Here is a 25,310-nt window from a genome sequence, read left to right as displayed (position 1 = left end):
AGAACAAAACATTCAAAGAAAATGGAGAACTGACATTGACAACTGTGTAGTTGAATTGTAAAGCTATAATAGTTACAAAATTTAATTTCTCTAAGAAGAAAATTTTTGTGTATATATCATCAGTAGAACCTTGTATTGTCCACTTATTAGTTGCTTGTTTCCCACATTGTAGTATCTAGAGAAATGAAAAGATTGAAAAGCACTATGCTTACAAGTGAAAAAATACAGGATTGAAAACTGAATGCATCTTACACTTCTGACAGTGCGCTTCTGTATATTGAAATATTTTCAGTATGGTAATGTCTGAGATAAGGATGGTCTTTTATTCATGCTCTGAGTTCTGACTGGGCCTCTCAGTACTACTTAAGTTAATCAATTTAATGGAAACTTTATGCATTTGTCTTAAAGCTGTAGTTAAAATTTTCAGGAGTACACAAATTATGTAATATACTAAAAATATCTTTAAAAGTAACTCAAGTTCTCTGGAGGATAACAAAAATGCCTTTCTCTTTAACTCCTAAGACTGTGGTGGTTTCCTAAAATTTAATTCTCTATACACAAATTTAGGTAGATGAAACTATTCATGAATATTTAGAAGTTCAAAATGGAATATTGCAACTCTTCCCCAGCTAACAGAGGGCTGGAATGTTTTCCAGGTCCTGAGGATATCAGCTGCATGTTCCTGTTGTTTCCAGGCTTTATATTTATTATGCAGTGAAATCTGTGAGGTTGATGAACCAAAACCAGCCTTATGGCAGAAGAACTTTTTTATAATTGCTCTTTATTATGGAGATGAATATCTATGATTTATAATACCTCAGTTGTTTAACCAGGCTGGCTTACAATTAAAACAAGGCACAGATTTATATACCTTTCTTGGGGTCCTGTTGGCAAATTTCAGTATGTCTATGATAGCCAAAGAAATTGGACATGTGAGCCACTGAACTTCCTTCTCTGTTGAGGAAGATTGTGTGCCATAACTGGCACAGAGAATTGAAACCAAAAACATCCTGAATTGTCTTGGAAGAATGAGCATTTTCTCAAATTGTCCTGTATAGACTATACTGGACAAGTGTACTTGAATAATTGCGGGCTGACCATTCATACCATTAACAGACAGGAACTGAGATTGGAGGTGACTACCCAGTGCTGTGGTGGAAATGCTTCTATATGGACTGGTTATTCCTAAAACATTTCAGACTAGTGATGCACATAAAGAAATATTTCCCTCCTTGCTTGATGCATAAGTAAGAAAGACAAGACAGAATGTTCTGTATACCAGTTCTTTTTAGTGTGCAGTTTTATCTTGGTTCCTGAGAAATTGTTTTTTTTGCATTAACTTCATCATTTTCCTTCCCTTCTTGTACCTTTTTTTTTTTTCTGATTTCATCATCATGTACATCTTACTTGGACTCTTATGCTAATTATCTCAAGCAAGAAACACATGTCGATTGTTTGGGTGCGTGGTGCTTTGACATATATTGATCTTCTGGTTCAAGTGAAGCATTATAAAATGTCCTTTTTTGGATATATTTCTTAATTTAAAACCTCATCCTGGATTCTTTCAGGCCCTTGTGAAGCAAATGATAAGCATATAGCTATGGGCATTCATTTCCAGGTCTTTCTATACTCCTAGCAAATGTGATGCTTGCTGTTTCTTCAAGTTTTGAATTTGCAGGGATGCACACTTTCTCCTATGACTGGCTTACTAACTCCTCTTTAGACCTTGGCTAAGTTTTGGCAGTTTAGGAATGTCACACTTACAGACTACATGTGAGACTTCAGTTTCCTTTAGTTAGCTCAGACATTTACTTTTTGGGTACCAAAAAAAAAAAAAAAAAAAAAAAAAAACCCACTCACCTGGTTGAATCCTAGTGAATTTATTAATTTCTGTCTTCAGGGCTACAGCTTTTTCTCAGAAAACCTAGCTTGCTTGAAATAAGACTGATAAAGTCTTGCGCTTCCTAGACTGAGAAATTATTCCAAAAAGGATTTATTTGCTCTTTAGGGTATATTTCCTTGTTCTTCACTCTGTATGAAAGAATTTGCCTTTTTCCCCCTATCTAAAGGCACATTTGAGTTTCAGAACTTGATTGGAATTCTGGAAATGTTTGCTATGTTGCTCTTAAGTGCTGAACTTGACAGTCTGGAAGATGGATGGCTCTCATTGTTACTTAGCCTGTTCTTCAGTTTTCACTAAGTGTGGATATTAGTTGGATTTCTGGAGATGAAAATTTTCTTGTATCAGTAACTAAATTTGACGTGTGTCCTGACGTATGAGCCTTCAAGGAGAAGAAGGGAGTATTTTAGGATTCAGTAAGTGAGAAAATCAGAGGCTGTATGCCTTGCTTAATGCCTGAAACAGAGATAAATAAGGTAAGAGATGAGACAGAGACTGGGTGGTCTACAATACTGCTAGCCTGAAGGAGTCTGGTATCGAGCCCTTGCACTGTTTGACATCTGTAGTAGATTTCTACTAGAACAAGTGTTCTTGCTCTCTAAAATCACGTAAAGACACACAAAGTGTTCTAGTTAACAATAATTAATTTTAAAGGTAGGCAAGAATCAAATCAAGGATTTTGATTGAAAGATAGTGGAAGGTAATGATGTAGCTGCATTATTATAGTACTGTCTTCAATTCTTCAGCCTATGGGAGAGATTCTTTACAACACATCTTGGAAATATTTAAGGCCCAACCACATGCTGAAGTTTTGACACTAGGTGAGCGCTAAACGCTCAGGCTGGAGCTGATCTAGACACAACTTCTATTTACCTATGAAAATTAAATCTCAAATACCTTGTAAGCATAGGTAGCTCCAGAACTAGATATTAGCTGCTAGGGGGAGGAATTCTGCTTAACCTTTGTGGTAATCTAGAATTTAGAAATAGCTGTGCTTCTAGACTTTGAAGGTATCCATCAGACTGCCAGTATTAGGTTTTGGCAGTCCTAAACACCTTATTATAAGATGATAGAGTTATGCATTTTTGCTAGTGGCTAGAGCACTTACCTAAAAAGTGAAAATTCTGAATCAGGGCTTTTCTCCAGTCTGATGGACTTGATATAGAAGCTATAGATATAGCTGCTTTTTCTGTTGTAGCTTCTAGCCTTCTATGATGGCATGACTGGCTGGGTAGATGAGGGGAGAGCAATGAATGTTGTCTACCTTGACTTCAGCAAGACTTTCAACACTGTTTCCCATAATATCCTCATAGGTAAGCTCAGGAAGTGCAGGCTAGATGAGTAGACAGTGAGGTAGCTTGAGAAGTGGCTGAAAGGCAGAGCTCAGAGGGTTGTCATCAGTTGTGCAGACAAGTTGGAGGCCTGTTGTTAGCGATGTCCCTCAGAGGTCAGTACTGGATCCAGTCGTGTTCAGCTGATTCATCAATGACCTGGATGGTCATTGGAGGACAAAGTCTCCTCCCAGTTTGGTATCATCAGCAAACTTACTGAGGAGTGGCTGATACACCAGAGGGCTGTGCTGGCATTCAGAGACCTGGACAGGCTGGAGAATTGGGTGGAGAAAAATATCGTGAAGTTCAACAAGGGCAAGTGCAGGGTCCTGCACCTGGGGAGAAATAACACCATGCACCAGTACAGGCTAAGGGCTGACCTGCTGGAAAGCAGCTCTACAGAGAAGGACCTGGGAGTTCTGGTGGGCAACAAGTTGACCATGAGCCAGCAATGTGCCCTGGTGGCCAAGAAGGCCAATGGTATCCTGGGGTGCACTGGGAAGAGTGTTGCCAGCAGGTGAAGGGAGGTGATCCTGCCCCTCTACTCAGCCCTGGGGAGGCCTCATCTCGAGTGCTGTGTCCAGTTCTGGGCTCCCCAGTACGAGAGAGACATGGAGCTACTGGAGAGAATCCAGCGTAGGGCTATGAAGATGATTAGAGGACTGGACCATCTCTCTTACAAGGAACGGCTGCGAGAGCTGGGCCTATTTAGACTGGAGAAGAGAGGGCTGAGAAGGGATCTTATCAATGTCTACAAATATCTTAAAGGCAGGGTGTCAACAGGATGGGGCTGGATTCTTTTCAGTTGTGCCCAGCAACAGTACCTGAGGCAGTGGGCGCAAACTGAAACGCAGGAAGTTCCACTTGAATATGAGGAAAAACTTCTTCCCTGTGAGAGTGACGGAGCACTGGCACAGGTTGCCCAGAGAGGTTGTGAAGTCTTCTTCTCTGGAGATCCTCAAGGCCTGCCTGGATGCAACCCTGTCTAACATGCTCTAGGTGATCCTGTCTGAGCAGGGAGGTTGGACTAGATAGTCTCCAGAGGTCCCTTCCAACCTCAGCCGTTCTGTGATTCTGTGAAATGTTGCTATTCTTAGTGTTACAAAGCTTGAGACTTAAGTGGAAAGGAATGAGCTCAAAAAAAGAAGAAAATCCACAAACATTAACAAAACTCCAGATGATGTGGGCAAAGGAGAGGTTCGTTGGTATGCTTAAGACAGAAGAGACCAAAATTCAGGGAGGTTGAAAGACCTAAGCCATAATACATGATTTTTATGACCATTCAGGATTGCTTAAGGCTGTACTTCCGAGAAATATGATGAGCCTTGAAAACTGTGTTCTTCTAAAAGGGAGACCCCTGTCACTTTCCTGCTGCTTTCCCCTGCTTTTGCTATTTGTATTCACCTCTGGTGTTTGTTGGATCCTTCTGTGATCCAATTAAATTTGCTAACAGAAGAGAAGAGAAAGCTTTCTGATGGTTTAGAAATAAATCACAAAAAAAGTCTTAGCACTGTTAGCAAGTGTTAGCACAAGAACGAAATTGCAGAAGGCAAGGAAGAGAACTTCCACTTGGTATTAAGAAAGTTTAAAAGTGACTCAGTTGTTTGCAGAACTGCAGCTGCAGTTTCTTTGGATATTGTTGAATGTTTTCCCTAAATATTGTATTTTCTTACAAGAATTAAGAGGGAGACTACGGTTTAAGGTGCTGCAGTTTAAACATGACACCTGCAATAGGTCTGACCTCAGGCTTGGCAAAGCCGAAATCCCCTGGGACAGAAATCACTGCAGAGCAAACAAATAAAAGCAAAAAATTGTAGTAAAATAAAAGCATTTTAGCAAATATCTTAATTTCTTTATGCATATTTTGTTCTTTCTTAAGGTTTATTCCTGTCCCTTTGAAAAAGGTGGGACTTTGAGGGTTCATACAGCCTGTGCCAGCTTCATAGCATCTCAGAATACCACATAAATGCCCACCACTGTTTTTTTTTCTTCCTTAAAACTCTTTAACCTTCATTGTAATTTATTGGATATTGGAGATCAGTTTTATCTTCTGGAAACATCAAAGTTGTTATGAAGTTGTCATAGCATTTTTGATGTTTACTTGAATAACTTTTAAAGAGCTTTTGTGTCATCAGCTCTGATTGAATTCAAGCGTTGTACACGTTTGGTTTAATCTTACTACAAGTTAGATTAGAATCTTGCATAAGAAGGTTATATAATTATTTGAATAATTTCCCTTGCTTGGTGTGATTTCTACACTGGTTTTATGTATACATCAGTGTTAATAAATTAACATATTACTCTTTATCTATTTATGCAAAGGTTATTGAAATATTAGAATTTCTAATTCTTAAATCTAATAGCACTGTTTGTCGAATAGTATTGCTTCTAGACATCTTGCAATGTGAGTATATGCTGTTACTCACTTTATATCTCTCTGGAATATACTCTGCATTTCACTGCTATTAAAACTGTGTGGGTTAAATGAAAATTGTATGAATTGATGACTCCAGCAATTTAAAATAGTATCTCTTATGATTATCCTGATAACAGTGAACTAATTTAATTTGTTTTTAAATTTGAAGCATTAAGTCTAAATTTAAACCTAAGGTCAGTATTACAGGAGGGCCAAATTCAGGTGAGGGTGTAATCTTTATACATGTACTGCAGTCTGATTTGCTGATTAGAAGGTTTTAGCTTGGTGTTAAGCTTGTGTTTTCTTTTGCTTAATCACATTGCACTGAGCCTAATGATGATTCTTGCTAGAGAGGAATTCTCTTGTGCGTTTCTCATGCCTGCTCTTGTCAAATACTTGCAAACAATCACAGTCATAAATTTTTAAGGGCAGAAGGGACTGTAATATCATTCAGTTTGACTTCTTACATAATATAAGCTATAGATCTTTTTTGTATTAGTTCCTGCCTGAAGTGTGATAGTATTTCTTTTTCAGTCTTTGTTTCTGAAAGCTCTTCATATTTGGTGGCTGAAATGATTTGAGGAAAATCTTAATAACTAATTTTTGTACTTTCTAAATTGCTAGTGAAAAGCTTGGAAAGTGTTTGATGCTAAGATTCTAACACTGAATAAATGTAGTGTTTCTGTAGACAAATCCCAAATTGTACTGGAGTTCTATTTTTTTTTCCCCCACCAACTTGGTTAAAAAGAATCAAGAGTTGTCTTCACTCTTTCAGGAATTTTCTTTATCTGGACCCATTGTTATTCCATCCTCATTCTCCCAACTGAAATAGAAGGTACTGAGTGAGCAGCCTCATTCCTTTTCTGTTTTGGCTGAGCATAAGTGTGGTAAAAGATAGGAAATTAGCATTAGAATATGCAATCTGTTATACTGCAGATGATAACATTTGTGGTAATGTCAAGTTCGATGCAGGCCCATTTATTCTGAGAAGCACCTCCTCAGCACAACCCTTAGAAGAACATCCCTTTCCCATGAAGTTTGAAGCACGAGGCTGTGACTTGAGCTAAAATAGGAATTTGGGAAATAAGAAACAATTATTGCGTTATTGTCTTACTACTCTTTAGCAATGAAAAATCATGCCTTTGTTACATGAACCTAAGGTTGAGTGACTTACAAATTATTTTGAGTTGATGAAAATCTTTTGAAAACCTTTCTAAATTTCTGTATTTTTATATATTGCTTTGTGGCCAAATGTGTTGGGAATTAGTCGACATTTAATTTTATATTAATCCGTTTTGAATGTTTAAAGTTAGCTTTCAAACTAGTAGTTCAAAACTGTGTGCGCTTTCAGCCTCTGAAAAATAGAGAGAAATTGCATGAAGTGTGACATCTGAAGAGTGGTGATTTAAATGGTGCTCAGCTAATTGCACATACCTATTAAACGTAGTTTTTGTGTTAGACTCTGCTGCTGTATTTAAAAAACAAAATTGCTGTTTCTTAGAACTCTTTTGATTTAAGATGTTTTTCAGAGAAATCTTGAAGACAAAAGTATTTGGCACTTAAGAAGGAGATGTTTATGATTTTGCTTACCCAAAGACAATATTTAAATGAGAAGTAAATCATATTGGAGATGTCTGTAACTATTTCTGTTAGATGTGATCATCTCCTTAAAACAAAGAAATTCTTAGGAAAATTGGAGATACGTAGCTTTGAAAAGCAAATTACTGTGATTTTGTAGGGCTTCTCCTTTATAGGTATAATTATCATGAATGTGTATATGTTTTGCTTCATTGTGTTTTAATAGAATGATATGACAACAGTCCGGTTACAGTGGGGAGAAATTCTTATGCCACTGCTGAAGAAGTACAAGTTAAACATAACATGGGGTGATCAAGATCTATTGAACATTATGTTTTTTCACAATCCAGGTAAATTCACATTGATTCTAGATTTTGTCATGTTAAATATATCTTTTGTATGATGCTCTAAAATCCAGAAAAATATTCTTTTCAACAGACTTTTTGATGAAAGTGTTCAAGACTTTTCATTTTTTTCCTTTTTTTAAAAAAGAATGATTTACTTTGATTTTCAAGAGACACCATTAAAGCTTGCTGAGTGTAATTAGTTATTAGATTTCAAAACTACGTAAGTATATGAAGTAGTCTTAAAAAAGAAGAAAGAGAAAAAATGATGTATTTCCTGAAACAATTTTGATATTTAATCCAGAGTTCTTATGATTTTCTGAACAGAAAGTCTTTATGTATTTCCTTGCCAATGGAATTATCGACCTGACCACTGCATTTATGGGAGCAATTGTAAAGAAGCTGAAGAAGAAGGTATATTTATTCTTCATGGAAACAGAGGTGTTTACCATGATGATAAACAACCGACTTTTAGGGCTGTGTATGAAGCAATAAAAAATGTAAGTGTGTTCAGCATTTTTCACCTACAAAGTTATCTGAGATATGTTTTTATCTACTGCTGCATGTATTTTGTAGATTTTGTTCATACTCCCTTTGATTACAATAGAAGTAATGTTTTTTCGTCTAACTAATCCTAAGTAATTCACTGATTAGTTCATTTGCTGTTTGGATAAAATTCCAGTTTATTCCTTTTGTGATTAAAATCTTTTGAATCATTATATAGACCATATCTAGATTTGGATTCTAAAATGTTGCCTGTAACTGTCATATCTATTTAAAAATCTATATCCCCATTCTTTTAATAAATGTATCTAATGAACTATACTTGTATTAGCATGTGGAGATCATTACCTGAAACTTATTTTGCTGGAGATTTTAAAATGTAGAAAGAAACTTTCTTCATCTCCAAGACTGTATATACTCCCTGCAACTTTTCAACATTTTATTGTAGCTAGATTTGGATGCTAGAAAACAATTTTTGATACTGTATTTTTTGATCTCTGGAGATTCAGTGCATTAATATGTGACTGTTCCTTTAAATACTAAGTAATAGGACTTTTTTTCATTCTACAAATAAGTCTTCTAATAAACTATTTATCACTATATCAGTGTTCTCATGAAAGAGCTGTAAAATTTAGCACTGATGCGCATTTTAATGTAGCAGGCTATTGTGTGTGTATAACCTTCAAAAATCAATAGTATATTTTAATGGTGCTTTATTACATGTTGTCATATAGATATAAAAATGAAGAAATGTACTTTGGGGGATCTGAGAATACATTGCACAGAAAGTGAATGTGTTCCATAAAAATGCAGTTTTTTGTTTCCTTTGAGTATTGTCAAAAACAGAAGAAAAAATTATTTTCTTTTATTTATGATCCCATTTCGTTTGTGAATATGCCAGGGAGAGTGTATAAAACATTGCTGATCCAGTGGTAATAAGATGAACAAAATTACGTTACTTTGAAATGCTATTTTAGACTATAATTTGTTTATAAAAAATATTGCAGTGCGAATTTAATAACTTCTTTATTTCATGTCCATGTTAAACATAGTATGTGTTTGACTATCATTCAGTTTAATGAAACTTCCTGCTTTCAGTAGTACTACTTACTGTTCATACTGTTGTTTTGTTATAATTTGGTAAGAATTGTACTCTTTAAAAGTTATGTTTCATTCAGAAAAGTAACTGGTCACCAAACGAAACTAGAAATCATTTTGATCTGTAAAATTTTAATTTAATAGCTTAATTTTTAAATTCCTCCTTGCCTGTCTAGATGTGTTCATTTGCTTATCCAAAGGAAAAAAAGTTATTCTGTTACACTTACTGGAAGCATTTGAGAATATTTCTATAGTGTAGAGATGACTTTTAAATATTGTATTCAAATGTTCTCTGTGAGTTCTTGAAAACATCTAATCTTTATTTTTTTTAATCTTATCCTCTTTACAGTATTCATTTGGAGATGACCTGGTTCATTCCCTTTTACAACCCTTAGAACTGGAATTAGAGAAAACAATGCATACATACTGTGGAAGAGTATACAAAGTATTCATAAAGCAGCTAACAAAAAGCATAAGAGATTTGTATGATAGAAGATCAAAGGGAAGGTGATTCTTACTCCAAGCTGTTAAAAGAAGAGATTGAATTTACATGCTATTTGAAAGGTGCAGAAGATCTAATATGGCTTGAATTGGCTCTTAATGTGCCTAGATAAAAGTTTACTAGTGTACATAAAAATGAAGAGAATATTTCTGTTATGAAGAACAGGAACTTTTTTCTGCAAAGGTGACTTTTTTGTTCTTTTGAAGTTTAATCGCCGCTAATGTTTATCTTGGATCTGATGAGTTTAGATATTACTGGCTTATGTGGTCAGTAGTTTTAGTCTGCGTAATTCAGTTATCTTTAATGATCAAATGAATGAGGGAGAAATGAAGATGGCTGTATTTGGGGAGTGTACCTCATATTGTCTAAAATTCTGCTAAGCTGTGAATGTAGCAATAATTGAGTCAGCAGCACTAACCTCACTTTAAAAGTGTGAGCACGAATTTGTTTACAACCATTTTCAAAGAAATGTGATATACCCATTGACAATCTATATGTGCCTTTATATGTTCATCTCTTACATGTTGAAATACTATTTTGACAATCTTATTTCAATTATCTTTAGGTGTAAACTGTACAGTATAAATAAGATTTTTCAGAGAAATGAATAACTAGTATGTGATGCTAGTTTTTCCTGTCTGTAGATACTCAGACTTTGTTTTAATATACAGCATTTGTTTCAGGGTCATCGAGCCATCTGCCCAAATGATATAGCTCAGATGAGGGTTTTGGGTTTTTAACAAAAATGTGAGATGAAGTAGTTTTTCTTATAAACTTCAAAAAAATGGTTTTATAGCTTTACAGGGCGTTTTTGGAAGTAGAAAAACATGGTGGAAAGCTATCTCTGTTTTATTTCAATTGCTAAGAATTATTATGTGATGATTATTAATGGAGTATTTAGTACCTGAAAGTGAAGAACTGTAATCAGAGTGCTGATACTTCATCAGGCTATATAATAGATGAGTTTCTTAGAGGGTATATCCTGTTACTATGTATATTTAATAACATGGCTTTAAATTTGTCATGGACCAGATCCTCAACTGCATGATTTCATTAGGGTTAATAGAGTGATAGTGATTTACAACAGATAAGGATTAGGCTCTTTTGTAGTTTTATTAATGAAAAAACATTTTCTGTTGTGTAATATAAATTTCACAAAAACATAGAATGAAAAAGGCCAAGTTTTAATGTAACAGTAAAATATTATTTTAAATGGCATGGTATACTTGAACTTGTTCAGTTCAAGTTTGAACTGAAGTTTTTGAACTTGGATAACCTAACTGAGATGAAGTCTTCAAAAAGTGTTTTTTTGGATTTCAGAGAAATTCCTGTGTATTGAACATTGAAGATGCTCTCACTGACTTGCACCTTCATCCCAACCCCATTTAGAAAATTAATTTTAGTGGCCGCTTTTTTGTCAAGGGTGCCTGTCTCCAATGAATCTTAGATGCACGTGAGCTAGGTGAACACTTTAGCAGTACAGAAACACACTACATTGTAAATGGAGCTTATATTCTGTTTTCGGACCCTGCTAGCTCAGGATATAAATGTCTGGGATAGAAAATGGAAGACAGTCCATCTTGCATGTAGTTATGGTTTCTTTTCCTTGTTATGTAATCTTTCTGAGTGTGAAAATCTAGAACTCTATGTGAAGGTGAATACTGTTATTGACTGATTTATAAGTTAAAATGCATTATTTTTTTACATAAATACTGATTTTGTATCAGTTTGTCTTCAGCTTTTTTTTATACTTACACTGTGTGTTTCTATTTACAAATTCCTTTTGCCTTTTCTTTGTATTATTTTTTGTAGAAACATTCAGTTTTGAATTGATTTTCAGTATGTTGTATGCATGTGAAGATCTTGCTTAAAACTTAACGGGCCATTTTAGAAAAAAAACATTGAATGTGAACATTAGCAGCAAGCTCTAACTTAAATTTCAGTTTTTGTGTTGAACTAGAACAAAAATAGTTAATATTGAAACTTATTATAAAATAGAAACTTCTCAGTGAATCATGCTTAATTCAAGAGACATACATTTAGCATATGATAAATTGCAGGATATACTGCTTTATGCCATAGTTTTTGTTATGAATTGGTATTATAAACTTAACCCTCTCGCCCTCAATTCTCTGCTTTTGAAGTAATAAATGTACATTTTAGAAAAGCTTAAAAAGCAGCAAGTGCTTAGTAGTGAATACTTCCATTCCAGAATATTTATCTCTTTTAAATAATATTTAATTTCTTAATTCTTAAGTTTTAAATTTAGAAGGCTGATCTACCTATAAACGCCCTCCCTTTCCACTAATTTACAAATAAAGCATTTGGGGACAGTAAGGAGCCTGGAAAACTAGTAATATAATAGAAACCAGTTACACTCTCAAGCATTTCAATAGCTGTTTGTAAGTTTATATGCATATATAGAAACATGTTAGTATGCAAATCTTTGTATTGCTTTAAAATTTCAAAAACATTGTTTTTCTGCAGGCATAGTAAGTGACCAACCAAATAGGACCTGACAAATTATGGAACTATAGAAATCTATTTTTTTCTTATTTATTATAAATTTTTTTAATATTAATAGAAATATGAGGATTCACAGAAAAATGTAAGACTTTGAAAAATGTACATTTAGGTTGAACTAAGATAAATCTGTCTTCATCACACTTGATTTAACTCTGTATCATGACACCATGATCCTATCTCTGTTTAAAGGGGTCACAGTCTGCTGCTAGAAGAGATTTACTGAATGTGTATTACCTTGTTTGTATGAAATTCTGTCCTTTGTAAGTAGTGTGAAAGACCAACTATGCCTTAATGAGACTGGAACATCTTGTCATGTGGAACTTGTAGGTATGGCTATATATAGGGCTGTATAAGCCTTATGAAAATGTTTTTCCCAGTTTTTTTGTAGTTTTGATAAAATTTAGTTGGACTGAAGACATCCTTGATGCCTACCTCCATTGAAATGTTCTTCTTTGATTTAAATTCAAAAGGAATCAGAAAAGAGACTTAAGAGAAAAATATGTTTTTTTCTTTTTTGACTTCAAACAGTTTAAAGCAATATGGAGTTGCCTTTTGCTAAATTTTGACCTAAATTTGGTCAAGTTATAAGCCTCTGGCAGATTGCTTTCTGGAAGACTTAAGTGCCCATATATTTTGGTTAAATTTGTACAAAGATTCAGTCTGTACTAGATGTGCTCCAAACTCGCAGACTTTCTACACTTCAGTTTGTGCATTTTCTGTAACCAAATGACTGAGAAGAATCCCATCTTCCTTCTCTTCCTCCTCCTAATTATACTTCCCATCTAGACAGCATGAAAAAGGAAATAATCCAGCTCTGTGGTGTATTGATAGGAAGGGTCTACTTGGATTGTTTAGAAATAGAATATGTAGAAGGTAAAAATGAAGATGTAATGAAGTATTCATAGGTGCATTACTGGGATCTCTTATTTTGAGGCAACATAGGAATGAACCAGGGTTGTTTATTTGCTGTCATTTATTATGTGATGGATTAAGATGTGTTGAAACTAAGGATTAAAAAACTCTCACATTTTTTTAGCTTATTCGTAGGAAAATTAGACCTCTACTTTCTGTCTCCTGGTTTATAAAAATGTCTGCAAACACATGGGCGTATCTAGAATTTCTATTACCTAGCAGTCGTATGCAAGTTCTTTTCATTCCCTAGTTCTGTTTCAAGTTAAAAAATTTTCATCTATCAAGTAGTTTGACAATATCCATTTGTTAATTACGCAATACTATATTTTCTTTTACTTAGTAAAATGGTATACTCCTATATAAACTAATGTGTAGGCTGTTCATGCCTCCAATTATTATTATTATTATTTTACAAATTGTCCATTTTGAATAGTAATTATTTTCACTTTCTGTGCTGTAGCGTTTAATGTGATTATCATAATCATCATAGCTTTCCTTCCCACTTCACTGATCTGTAAAAACTTGGAATAGTTCCAGTCATTTTGTGTATTAAAATAAGTTGCAGAAAACTAAACTGTGAGGATATGGCTTTTTCTTTACCAGAAAAAAGTAATTTCTTTTGTAGAATGTGGAAGTATGAATTAATGGGACAAGCTTTCTTTTCACTGTGGATCTTGGTACAGGTCTTGGATCTATCTTAAGCTTTGTCTGTTGCGGCCAGTCTAACCACTTCTTTTTATGCATGAAAGCACTTGGATGTGCTGTGTTGTGTTTTCAAAAATGACCTTATATATTCTTCTCTCCATGTTTCTAATCTCTCTGGATGTCTTCTGTTGTTCTTTTTCTTTGTTAGCAATTCAGTTCTATCCAGTCTCTAGATTTCACTAATTTGCTGGGATTTTTTTTCAAATATTAGGTGAGAATAACTTTAAAAGGTTATTCTCTAAACCTCTAAGGTTTTGCACAAACAGCAGCTAAACTATTTGTCCAAGCTGACAAACCATGAACCCAGCAAGTCCAATTAAAATATATATATATATTAATGTATGCACAGAGCTCCTTAAAATAATAATAATAAAAAGTTGTTTGGTCCAACCTTAGCTCTACAGAGAAATGTTTACTACTTATTTTCTATATTTAACTGCCAAATCTGGAGTTATGCATAGTAATTTTCTATACAATTGTGAGTTACTTCACAGTTGCTTTGTAGTCCTAGCACACTATTAGGAATTAACGCTTGAGTCTGAAAACAAAAGATGTTTGTAGAGCTAACAGGGAATTTAAGTTACTTCAGGAAATGAGAAAAACTCATTTTAAAGTAGTTCTCAAAAATCTCTGTCTTGTAACCAGTTAATGGATCTATGTAAGAACAGTTTATGCTCCCAGATTAAAAAATTTAAGAGGTATGGTTCTCCAATGCTTTCTAAGCCTTTGTTGGCCTTATTTTTTGGCCTATAATTTACTATATTTTCAAGGTTCCTGAAGGGAATATTAAGTAATCAAAAATTCTTCTCTTGAATAATTGTAATTGTGTCTTTTTCCATTTTACTGTTACTTTATGCACTATTGCATTCAATTCTTTAGAGAATTCTTATTTCAATTTACATGAATGTGCATCTTCCTGAATATTTGTCCCCAAACTTTCATGTGGCTTCTTTCCTCCTCCTTTTCCCTCCAGTGCTTTTAGGTAGGTAATCACTACTCTCTTCTTCCACCTGAATGCGTATAAAAATTAGGGGAGATAAAGTGAGAATCTTTTTGCAGAGACTTGTGGTGCTACTGTAGCTTGGAGATTTTCTGATAAAATACAAGTTCTTACTATTCAAAGCTTATTATTACTCTAACGAATTTTGTACTTTTATTAGGATTAATATAATTTTTCCCTCATTTAACTTAAGGTTAAGTGAGACAAAGAACTTCAGGTCAAATGGGCCTAAAAAAAGTCCCTGAATACTCAGCTACTGGAAAACTGATAACCTATGCTGTAAAAATATTCCTGTGTGCTTGTCTTGTTCTTAAACTCTTTATATAAGAACCTAATACTGTCCACTGCCCAAAACAGGATATTGGGGTAGGAGGAAGTTTTGAGCATCTAGTGCAGCTGTTACGTTCCTCGAGTAATCCTCTCTTATGATGTACACTCAACTGCTGTCCCCCTACCTCATCTAATTTAGTGCATTTTTTTTAAATCAAAGCAGCAACTGTGATTCTTCTAGATTTGGGGTTTACATAGACATCTGTATCTGGGTGATGCCTTAGTTGCAGAAACCAGGGCATCAGTTTGTCCAAGTTTATATTTTTCTGTTTCCATCTTCAGTTTCATTTCTCTGCATATTTTAGTTTCCAATCAGACCCCTAGGGGTAAAATAGTGAGTGAGATAACAAGGAATGCAAGATTTTTCATAATAGCTTACTCCTGATAAGAACTAGAGAATTACAGATCTCTGAAAAATAATCAACAGTATTGAAATAGCATTCTGTCCTTGAGACTAATTTCTGATCTGGTAAGTGTAAGAGTTGGTTAGCATCCTTGATTTGGTCAAGTCTTGACTACTTCTGCATCAGTTACTTACATGAAGTGAAGGTCAGACATCACTTAAACTGTTCCCATGTTGCCTTCGATCTCCGAGTTCCTCTTTTACCATAAGAAGTCGTTGCTGTAGGTCCTCTGTATCCCCTTACCCATACTCTTTCAGACCTAATAGCTGTCCCAGTGCTGTCTATTAAGAGAAATTGTTTTTTAGTAGCTGTCTAGTGGATGCTGACAGGAAAGATCTCATATTTTGATCTCATTGTTTGGTCCTGCCCTAGTATCTTTATAGTTCAACGTCCTACTGCTTTGTTTGTTTGTCTGTTTGCCTGTCTTTCTGCACATTGTTCAAAGCCAGAGGAGATTAAACAACATACTTTCTCCTAGAATGTTAACAGCTTCATTTAGGAACATATTTTCACCAGTCATGGCCTTATTCAGAGACTGTTTCCAGTCAGATAGTTTCGTCATACTGATTATTAAAATAGATCTTCAGGAGCAGGAGGTCTCATTAAGATTTATGTAGTTAGTATTTCTGGATGTTTTAAGATTTCCAGGTCTTAAGATACATATGTGTGCAGTCATATAGGTATATATTCCCTGAAAAAGTCCATCACAAGCCTGTGAGGTGATGATTAGACTGAAGTATTCAGTCTTAAGGATTTTGAATAGAGCTACACTGCCTCTGAGGGTACCTGTTGCACTAATAATCTCACTCAAATTCCCCTTTCTTTTCTCTGTGCTCCATATATACTGTTTTGTGTCCCTCCTCAGTTCTGGAGAAAGGGACTAATTTTATATGCAGGATGCTAACTAAAGTTTTGTTAATCAATTTCTTTGTCCCTCTGGAGTAAAGAAAAAATTGGAGATTTTGCTTTAATAATCCTCCTTTTGAAACAAAGCAGAATTTTGCTACGACAATGACTGTGGAGTTTGTTTAATAAGTGATCGTTTTGGTGCTTCAAACTTTTATAATGTCCTAGAATACAAATATGGAACCTATTTTCTCACAGCCTGTGGGAGAAGTGCTGCTAGATTACTCTGTCTTCTTTTCCTCCCTGGTTTCCAGCATCAAACACTCATTTCTAAAAAGGCTTTTGATTGTTCTTAAAGAACCTTTATTTTAGTTAATTTATATTAATAATATTATTAAATCTAGATGAACAATTTATTACAGTAGCCTAATGCATTTTCACTACCTTCATGTTGTGTGTGGTCAGTTTGTCTCATTCTTCCTTCAGGTCATTTAACATCGTATCCTCATTTATAGAATTGTAAACTGGGTACAACAGATTTCCTTTTATATCCGCATCTTTTGAATCTTAATGTTCTGCCATTCATGTACACATTCTTCTAGAGCAGTGCACATTAAATCAATTTGTAATATTCATAGCAATCATTTTAAAATACAAAAGTAGATGTAGAAGTTATTCTAAATTGCAAATCTTTGTGGTTGAATTCACAAATATTAAGGACATTCCCCCCCCCAAGAATATGAAAACAAGATAATCAGTTTTTACTCCTAATTTAAGACTAGGAAATTAGTTTTAAATTAGAACTGATGTTTTCACTTATAGTACTAACCTCGTAATGCTAACCTACTGTGTCTTACTGAATAGCTGGTGCCTACAGACACTGTGCTTGCATCTTAAGTATTTTTAAACTTTAGAAGTTTGATTTAGTTTAGTGTGGCACCTGACAGGTCCCTGAAATTTGTATTTTTTTTTCATTTAAAAATGTTCCGTCTTATTTTATTTTATTGTATTGTTTTACATTTTTATACTATGATTAGCATTAAAATTGGGATTGCAGGTCTAAAAGCCAAGAATTAGAAACTACGTTTGCTGCCCAAGATGTGTGTGTCATATGTATTGTATGTGTATTTTGATCAGTTTTTTTCTTCAACTAGGTAAACTTGACGTTTTTGTTTTTCATTGCCTGTCATGGGCACACAGTTTTCCTGTTTGCTACTCTTGCTTCTTTTCTCCACTGCCCCTCTAGGAAGATATTCCTCTATCTGTCTAGTTGCTTTCTCTTCAATGTGTTAGTGTCACTCCCTGTGTTCTCCTCTTAATGATCTTTTTGGATCCTTTTGGTAGTTAACGTGCCCTTTAGCTAACATTCCTTCTGCTACCACATAAGCACTTTCAGAACTAGCCTTTTTAGCATAATAAGCTAATTTTGTACCATTCAGAGCCAGAAGCATATCCCAGAGTGGTATGCCACTTTCTCCACAGTGCTAATGGATACGCACACATATGAGCGTAGAAGTGTATTATTTACTCAGAGTAGGTCCTAAGCTGTGCCGAGCATTTCTTGGCTGTAGCTCTGGGGAAAAGCTTAGTTTTCCTTTCAGTTTTGTGTAGACTACTACAAGATTTGATTATTTCTTGTTTTTCTGTATGGATAAAAGCTTTTTACTAGAGGCATGCTTCAGGAAGAAAGCTTGGCCAATGGAGCATTTACAATTAAATAGAGATGATCTGAGTCATTCTGCTTGCCTGAGGCAGACAGGCTCAACAGGGCTTCAGCAAATAGCATGAACAAAAGGTAAGTGCCAAGGCAACTGGTTTGCATTGAGGTGCTTGGTCTTTATTCTGTTCTTACAGGTCCTGGACAGCTTCTGAGGAAAAAGCAATATTCAATTGACAATTCTTTCAATTCCTGTGCATGTTACAACCAAAGGAAAAAAAAAATGACTTATGACTTCAAAAACCCCAAAACAAAATTCTGTAGGGATTATGGGATACAATAAGCAGTGCGAAGTATGTAAAATTGTTCAAGATGAAAATTTGATAGCCACAGACAGCCCATCAGAACATACAGACTTTTGAGAAGTATGTTTTTCATTGTTTCATAAAAAACAATGAATAAAACTGAGCAAAATACGTAATGCTAAGATATTGCTTAAAAACTAGGTGTCTTATTTTTGCAGCAATCCTGTTTGCATTGGTCTTTTTTTAATGAGAAGGATGAGCAGTAATTAATGACAATTGATTCACCTTGAAGGATAAAGCTTCACCTGTTTGCTAGTGCTATAAAAAATGAAGCTTATATAAAATTTGTATTGTAGAAAATTTGGTATTTTAGGTCTTGAGCGATGTCTAAATTAATTTGAAGCTTCTTTGATAATGTACATGTGTCTGAAGAACTTCCATTTGGGAAGAACTTCCATTAAAAATGCTTTTGTATTTTTATCATTCCCAGAACCTGCGGTTGAGTTCTGACTTGTTGTGAAGTAAAGTATTTTAGGGACAAATTCTAAAGCATAATGTATAATAAAAACTAGTGTTAAATATTATAAAAATACAATTGATTTGGAATGTACTTTAGGTAAAGAAGATTTTTCTAGACTAGACATGTTAACCACTTAGAATGATATCTTGTGTTTATCTGGAAATTAGATTTTTAGGGAGTGAATTAATGGTACATTGGACCTGCTGCCACATTTTCTTTTTATCTAAAATTTGAGTCTCTGATAATCCTAACATTTTTTTAGGATCAGCAAATCAAGTGCCCATTATTCTAAACAATATCAAAAAGCACAATTCTGAAATTGTTCTTATGTGTTATTCACTAGTATGTTTGCAAGTCAGGGACAAACATCACTGTTCCTAAAACAGAACCATTTGTCAGTCCTATGCCTGAATAAAATTACTAGGTCACTACTTTAAAATCCAACATATGCACAAAGGGAATATACTAATATACAGTTTATAACAAGAAGGATAAATACAGTCCTCCTGACCTCCTCTACAAAACCATAAAAATCCTTCCCTGATTACAGGTTTACTTCTGCAAGCAAAAGTTCCAGAAGCTTCTTGAGGTCCACCAGGGATTTCACTATTGTTATTGATTTAATATGAAAGTGCCCAGATATTATAGCAATGGATGACAGCATAAAACACTGATAAATCGATTAAAAGAATTTAGCCTTGCAGTATATATTAGTTCATCTAGTCTGATCTCTCATAAATCACAAGCCATTAAATTTACCTCTGTACTGAACCCAATAATTTGTTTGACTAAAGCATAACTTGTGTTCAGCTAAATCATATCTTCCAGAAAAATGTTTAGTCTTGGTCTAAAGGCATGAAGAGAGAAAATACTTTCCTTTGTCAGTTTGTTCCAATGGTTAATCACTCTCACAGATATAAATGTGTGTCTCGCTTCTCATTTGAATTTGTCTGGGATTAGCTTCCAGCCATTGATTCTTTTTATGCCTCTCTCCCCTAGGTTAAAGAGCTCTTTTAAACCCTGCAGTTTCTTCTCATAAAGGTATTTATACATGGAAATTAAATCACTTCTTGATATCCTTTTGTCAAATACATTGAGGTCGTGAGCTCTCTCAGTAAAACATTTCTCTCATTCAATTTTTGTGACTTTTCTCGTAGCTTTGTCAATTTCTTACAGTCTTTAAGATACGAGCACCAGAATGATCTGTTGGATTTCAGCAGAGCAAAGGACTTGGTCATTTTTTTAAAAAGAAGTAAAATCATCTTCCTAGACCTTCCTGAACTTATATGTTGAGTGTTTGTGTTAACTTGCTATCTATTCCTCTGATAAAATCTATGTTCCTAGACACAGTGGCATTTGGCTTTGCTAAAATGAACTCAGTCTTGCCAATTGACAATTAAGCATTGTCATCTGCCAATTTGATCGTATGATTTTATATTTACTTCCAAATCATTGATGAATGTTTTTCAGTGTTATGCATAATATTAATTCCTTTGTAATGTTACTAGAAATAACTTTTAGATAATACTTGCCAAGTCTCTTGACGGTTGCCAGTTAATATTGCAAGATTTTGATTTTTTTTTCCTTCTGCATAGCATGATTTCAATTTCAAGGAATAAAAAAACCTCAGGTATAAAAATCAGAATTGCTGGACAAGATTTATTTTCCTGAAAACCATATTGGCTACTTCTGATGGTAGTATTTTCCTTTAATTTTATTCCAGTTAACTTTTGCAGGTTTTAAAATCATTTTTTGCGGTGATAATTTCTGTAGTAGTCTGACTACAAGTAATTTAGTCATCCTACCTCCCATTTTGAATAATACTAAAATACTTTATCTTTTGGAACTTCCTGGGAATGCTAAGATTTATTAGAACTATCAATAACAGTTCTTTTATGGCTTCTTCCTGTGAATTGTCTGGATCTGCATATTTTGAAATATTTATATCTGATCAATATTGTTTAACTTTCTTCTGCATTGCTAAGGGGCAAAGCATTTCAACATTCTCATGTGATGCAAACATTTTATTTTTGAATAGAGAAGACTTAACTGAACTTTTTTGATTATTAACAATGTTACTTTAAGTAATGAAATAATTTCATTTCTTTTGTTCTTAGTCTACTTTAAGAATAATAACATTATGCTCTTAGTCTCTCATTCTGTCAGCTGTAGGATTTTTTTTTTTCCCCAGTCGAAATACTTACCAATTTTGCAATATGAACATTGTGGTAACTCCTATGTCATTTACTTATTTCGACTTTTCTCCTTTTGTTATTTATTATCTTGCTGAACCTTTTCTTAGTGGTGTCTTTGTGGCACTCTACTTGTCTGCTGTCTGGTACTGCACAAAGCTGGCTTATCTATTCTTATTTTCTGCATCTTTTCACCTCCTAGGTCTGGTGAAACTTTCATCCACTGTTCCAAGAGATAAAGCCTTATCTTCTGATCTTTGACCTTATTCTCACAAAAATTATGAAGCAGACTAACCATTATACTCAGCATAGGAGAATTCATCCAAGAGAACGGACAGATTTCAGGTCCAGTGTAGTGTGTGGGGGGAGGAGAGAGAAAAATGAGGGGAGAAAAGAAGTTTTGTCTGATAGATGATCATTTCAAGTCAGTTCATACACTAGTATGAACTGTGCAGAAGCCAGAACATCATCTTAGAGCTAATGTGAGGCAGACTTGGAATTTATCTTCTTGATAGAAAGACGTGGGGCTCCTGTTCTTTTTGTCCTTTAAGATCACCCAATGAAGTTCAGAGAAGCTGTGATACAGTATTAAAACCAACCAACCTCACTCTGTTTAAGGTTTGTGCCAGAAATGCACTTGTACAACTGTATGGCAGTCATTACAGATACACAGTGGAAAAAGAAACTCTCAAGCTTCTATTTTTTAAATATCCTGAGTGAACACAGGTGTAGGAGAGGAAAAGTAGCTTCTGAAATATTGATCCCTGTGTTGGCAAATGCTGCATCCGCTCTTCATGAATGTAAAATAACTGGTCAGCTGATTAAGAAGAAATATATCCTAGGTCCTCAGAAGCAGAGGCCAAGTAGCTCTTAGAACTTCTAAAATATGTTAAACATCAAGTCTTTCAGAGAGCAAATATGAGTGAAGCTCATTCTCTCCAGACTGTGACAAGAAGTCTTGCTGACCAGTCTAGTACCTGTTTCAGAAAAGAGCTGAGGTCTTGCAGTTTATTTTGTACTTAACAGTGTAATTATGATACCTTAGCAAATTACTAGGAAATAAACAGAAGGTGAACTTTGATGGAATATACATGCTTTTTCCATTCAAATGTTTCTGCTGCAGGGATAGAAAAAAAATCCTAAAAATGATACAGAGTTAGCTCCATAGGAGTGCTCTAGCTTTTATCTTTGGTGTCCTTGAACTGATCTGCAGAAGACTACTTGTCTCATGGCAGTCCTTCCAATTGCAATCTTGTGTTAATATGTAAGTATGTAATTATTCCTAATGATCTGTGTATAGTTTATTGGATAACCTGTTCTGTAGTTACATATGATTATTATTGCTCTTTCCGTGTAAAATTTAGCTACTCAATTCTTTCTCTTGCTTCAGCAATATAACTTGACCCTCATAATTTTAAATGGAAAATTTCATTAATTTTTTTTATTATTTGTTATTTTTACAGTACATTAATTACATTTATTTTTTATTTCTACAGTATGCCAAGTGCTGCTGTTCAAATACACTGCAAATACAGTCCTCATCAGTATATGTAGTGATGAAATCCATTCACCTGGAAAGGTTGTATTTCCTTTACTGAAGACATAAGTTAGGTTCCTATCATCCAACTGCTTTGAACTAATAGTGTTCAAATACCTTTCAAGTGGATGGAGTAAAATGGGGATTTCCAGACATCTGTGCCATCGTTCATCTGATCCTAAGGTAGACATATGAAGTAAATTAAAGTGCTTGTGTTTTCCCCTCTAATACAAAGAGGCTAGGGAACTATTTCAGAAGTTTGTGCCCACAGCACGGACTTTTATGCTGATCCAAGGTGAATCTCAGCCAAAGCTGGATTTAAGATGTATTCCCTGACATTCATATTTGTGAATATGTACAGGAAAGAATGTCACTTTTCTAAAAAATATTTCTTTGAAATTATCACTTGAATAATTTAGTCAGTAGGTCTTGGTCTGCAGTTAGTCTAAGACTAAATCACTGAAGAGTAAGTAATACATATGCCAATTGAGCAAAATTGCTTCTTATAATAGAATTTCTGATGCAATTGTAATTTCAAAAAATTTTTTTTTCCAGCTATGTCTTAAAAATCCACACTATGTTCTAGTGAATATTCTTACTAGTACTTTTTGATCAGAAAAAAATGCCGGTATGTAGGTACTACGTGATTAAAATTAAAAGTTCCAACTTCAGAAGCTGGTATGAAGTCCTCCTGTGTTTTGGTTTTATTTTAGTTTGGTTTGTTTTAGTGTTTTGTTTTGCTGTTTCTAGGAAGGAACGAGTCTAACCCCACAAAACTGATTCTAAAGATTATACTAAACCGTTGTCAAAAGTTGTCTTCTGTCCACGTGTGCGCTGTATTTGCTTGTAAGTACTTTCAGGTAGCAGCTTTAGGGACTCTGCCAAGTTGTCAAATTGAAGACCTGTATTCATTTGCAGCATTCTGGAAACCAACAGCGTTTGCTTCCTTTTACCTAGTATCCTGTTATCCAGGGCGAATTAGAAGCTTTTATCGAGTAAATTGTGGAAATAAATGTTGGCCGTCTTTATCAACTTGTTAGGAAAAGGAGATTTTCTTGTACAGAAGTTATGTTTTAGACTGTCAGAAAATGCTGAGATAATGAAACAATACTCTAGTGATGAGTTACGCCACATAGGTGTAACTTCATATCAATTTCTCTGTGAAGTGGGAGATAGAGGTGTGCTGGCAGCTTGCTCCCCGTGAGGTGGATGCGGCAGGACTGGGCTGCCAGGGCCTGTCCCGGGCCACCAGCAGAGCAGCTGGCGTCCCCGCAGGCATGTGCAGCAGGTGGGAGCGCCAGGCCCAGATTTAGGGGATGAGTGTGGAAAGCTGCTCCAATGAATCATGGCTGTGGTGACTTGCTTAGGCAAGTACTGCGTGTCCCCAGCTCTACTGACATCAGGAGGAGCCAGTGATGCCTGACAAATTGCAGTTCCAGGGTCAGATTTATCGGATTCATCCTATACTTGAAGACATCCTAGTAGGATCACGCATCACACCAAAGTTTGCTTCTGTCCCTTTCTGTTTGCATCTGGAGATTACACCATGCTGGTTTTCTCTCTTTTCTCTGACATAGCGTTTATATTTTGTCATTAACGTACCTGCCAGAAATGTTTATTTGGGTCTCTTTCTATTGCTTATTTGGGTCTCTTTCTATTGTTCTGTTATGTGTGAAACTGGTTTTCTTTGTAACAGCTTCTGGTTTGATATCTTGCTGTTTTGAATGAAAGGTTTTATCTGCTCTGTGTTTGTCAATAACAAAGTAGATGAAAGTCACCTTTAGTGCTTTCCTTAAAAGTAACTAATCTTTTGATACCCTGGGGCTTTGAATCAATGGTTCTAAATCAATATTTTCTATATACAGTTATTGTTTCTCTTCACTCTACACACTGTGGACTGAAAATCAATGGGGTACATTTGTGAATTTTACAGAACATTGGGTAGGCAAAGAAATAGCTGTTACACCCTTTTGGGAAATGCACAAAGGAAATTAAGTGGCACTACTTAATAAAACCTCAAATAACTGTATCACTGTTTTCATACTGTTTTGTTCTTAAATATCTCTGTGGCACTAATTGAAAAGGAAACAGCATTCTCTTTTTCAGGATGTAGTGAAATCTTGAACACCAATTAAAATGTAGGATGTTTTGATAGTCTTTAATAATGTAATTGGTTCTGGGGACAGGAAGAGTTCACAAACTGCTTTGCATTTCTTTCACATTTGGTCTTAATTTTAAGAGACCATTACTGCTTACAGTAATCTAGGAGTCCTAGATTCAGCAGAACCTCAGGGGAAAGAGAAAGCAACTGTACAACTCTAATAGCATCAAATTATTTTTATCTTGGGCTTTCTGTTTTGTTTTTTAAATTTGCTGTATTAAGAGTGCTACCACAAGCTATGCTCTTTGAACTCCATTTCATCTATATTTTTTCTTTAAGAAGAGGTTACTTGGCATGAAGCTGAATTTTCTAAGAAAACACTTATTAGTTTTACATAAGATTACTTTCTGTTATTTCCTGAAATTATACTGTATTCTTACATTTTGGAATAGAACAGAAGGGAAATGAGCATGTTTTTGATGCTCAAAGCCTTCTTTTTGTCCAAATGGGTCTGCTTTTCACAGTGCCATTTTCTGAAAACATTTATTAAAACACTGTACAATTTAAACTGTTCGATCACGCCAGTAAAGTGATGTAAATTA

General features: G+C 34.8%; 1 protein-coding gene across 3 annotated transcripts in view; it reads left to right on the top strand.

Annotated features, from left to right (window-relative positions):
* GXYLT1 (glucoside xylosyltransferase 1) overlaps nt 1-25,310 on the top strand; it is a 54,454-nt gene that overhangs the window by 18,128 nt on the left and 11,016 nt on the right. For 2 of the 3 annotated variants that reach the window (XM_062567445.1, XM_062567429.1), the window contains 3 exons: nt 7,452-7,575; nt 7,897-8,069; nt 9,521-11,399. In XM_062567445.1, the coding sequence (XP_062423429.1) occupies nt 7,452-7,575; nt 7,897-8,069; nt 9,521-9,682 (459 nt within the window). In that variant the 3' untranslated portion in view covers nt 9,683-11,399. Of the gene's footprint in view, nt 1-7,451; nt 7,576-7,896; nt 8,070-9,520; nt 11,400-25,310 lie in introns of those variants that run through there. The other variant, XR_009957338.1, reaches the window with a different exon arrangement.

This window comes from Rhea pennata, chromosome 1, assembly GCF_028389875.1.
Source record: "Rhea pennata isolate bPtePen1 chromosome 1, bPtePen1.pri, whole genome shotgun sequence".
In the NCBI taxonomy this organism is placed as follows: Eukaryota; Metazoa; Chordata; class Aves; order Rheiformes; family Rheidae; genus Rhea; species Rhea pennata.
The sequence above is the reverse complement of the archived record's forward strand: the minus strand, read 5'-3'. Positions and strand labels throughout refer to the sequence as shown.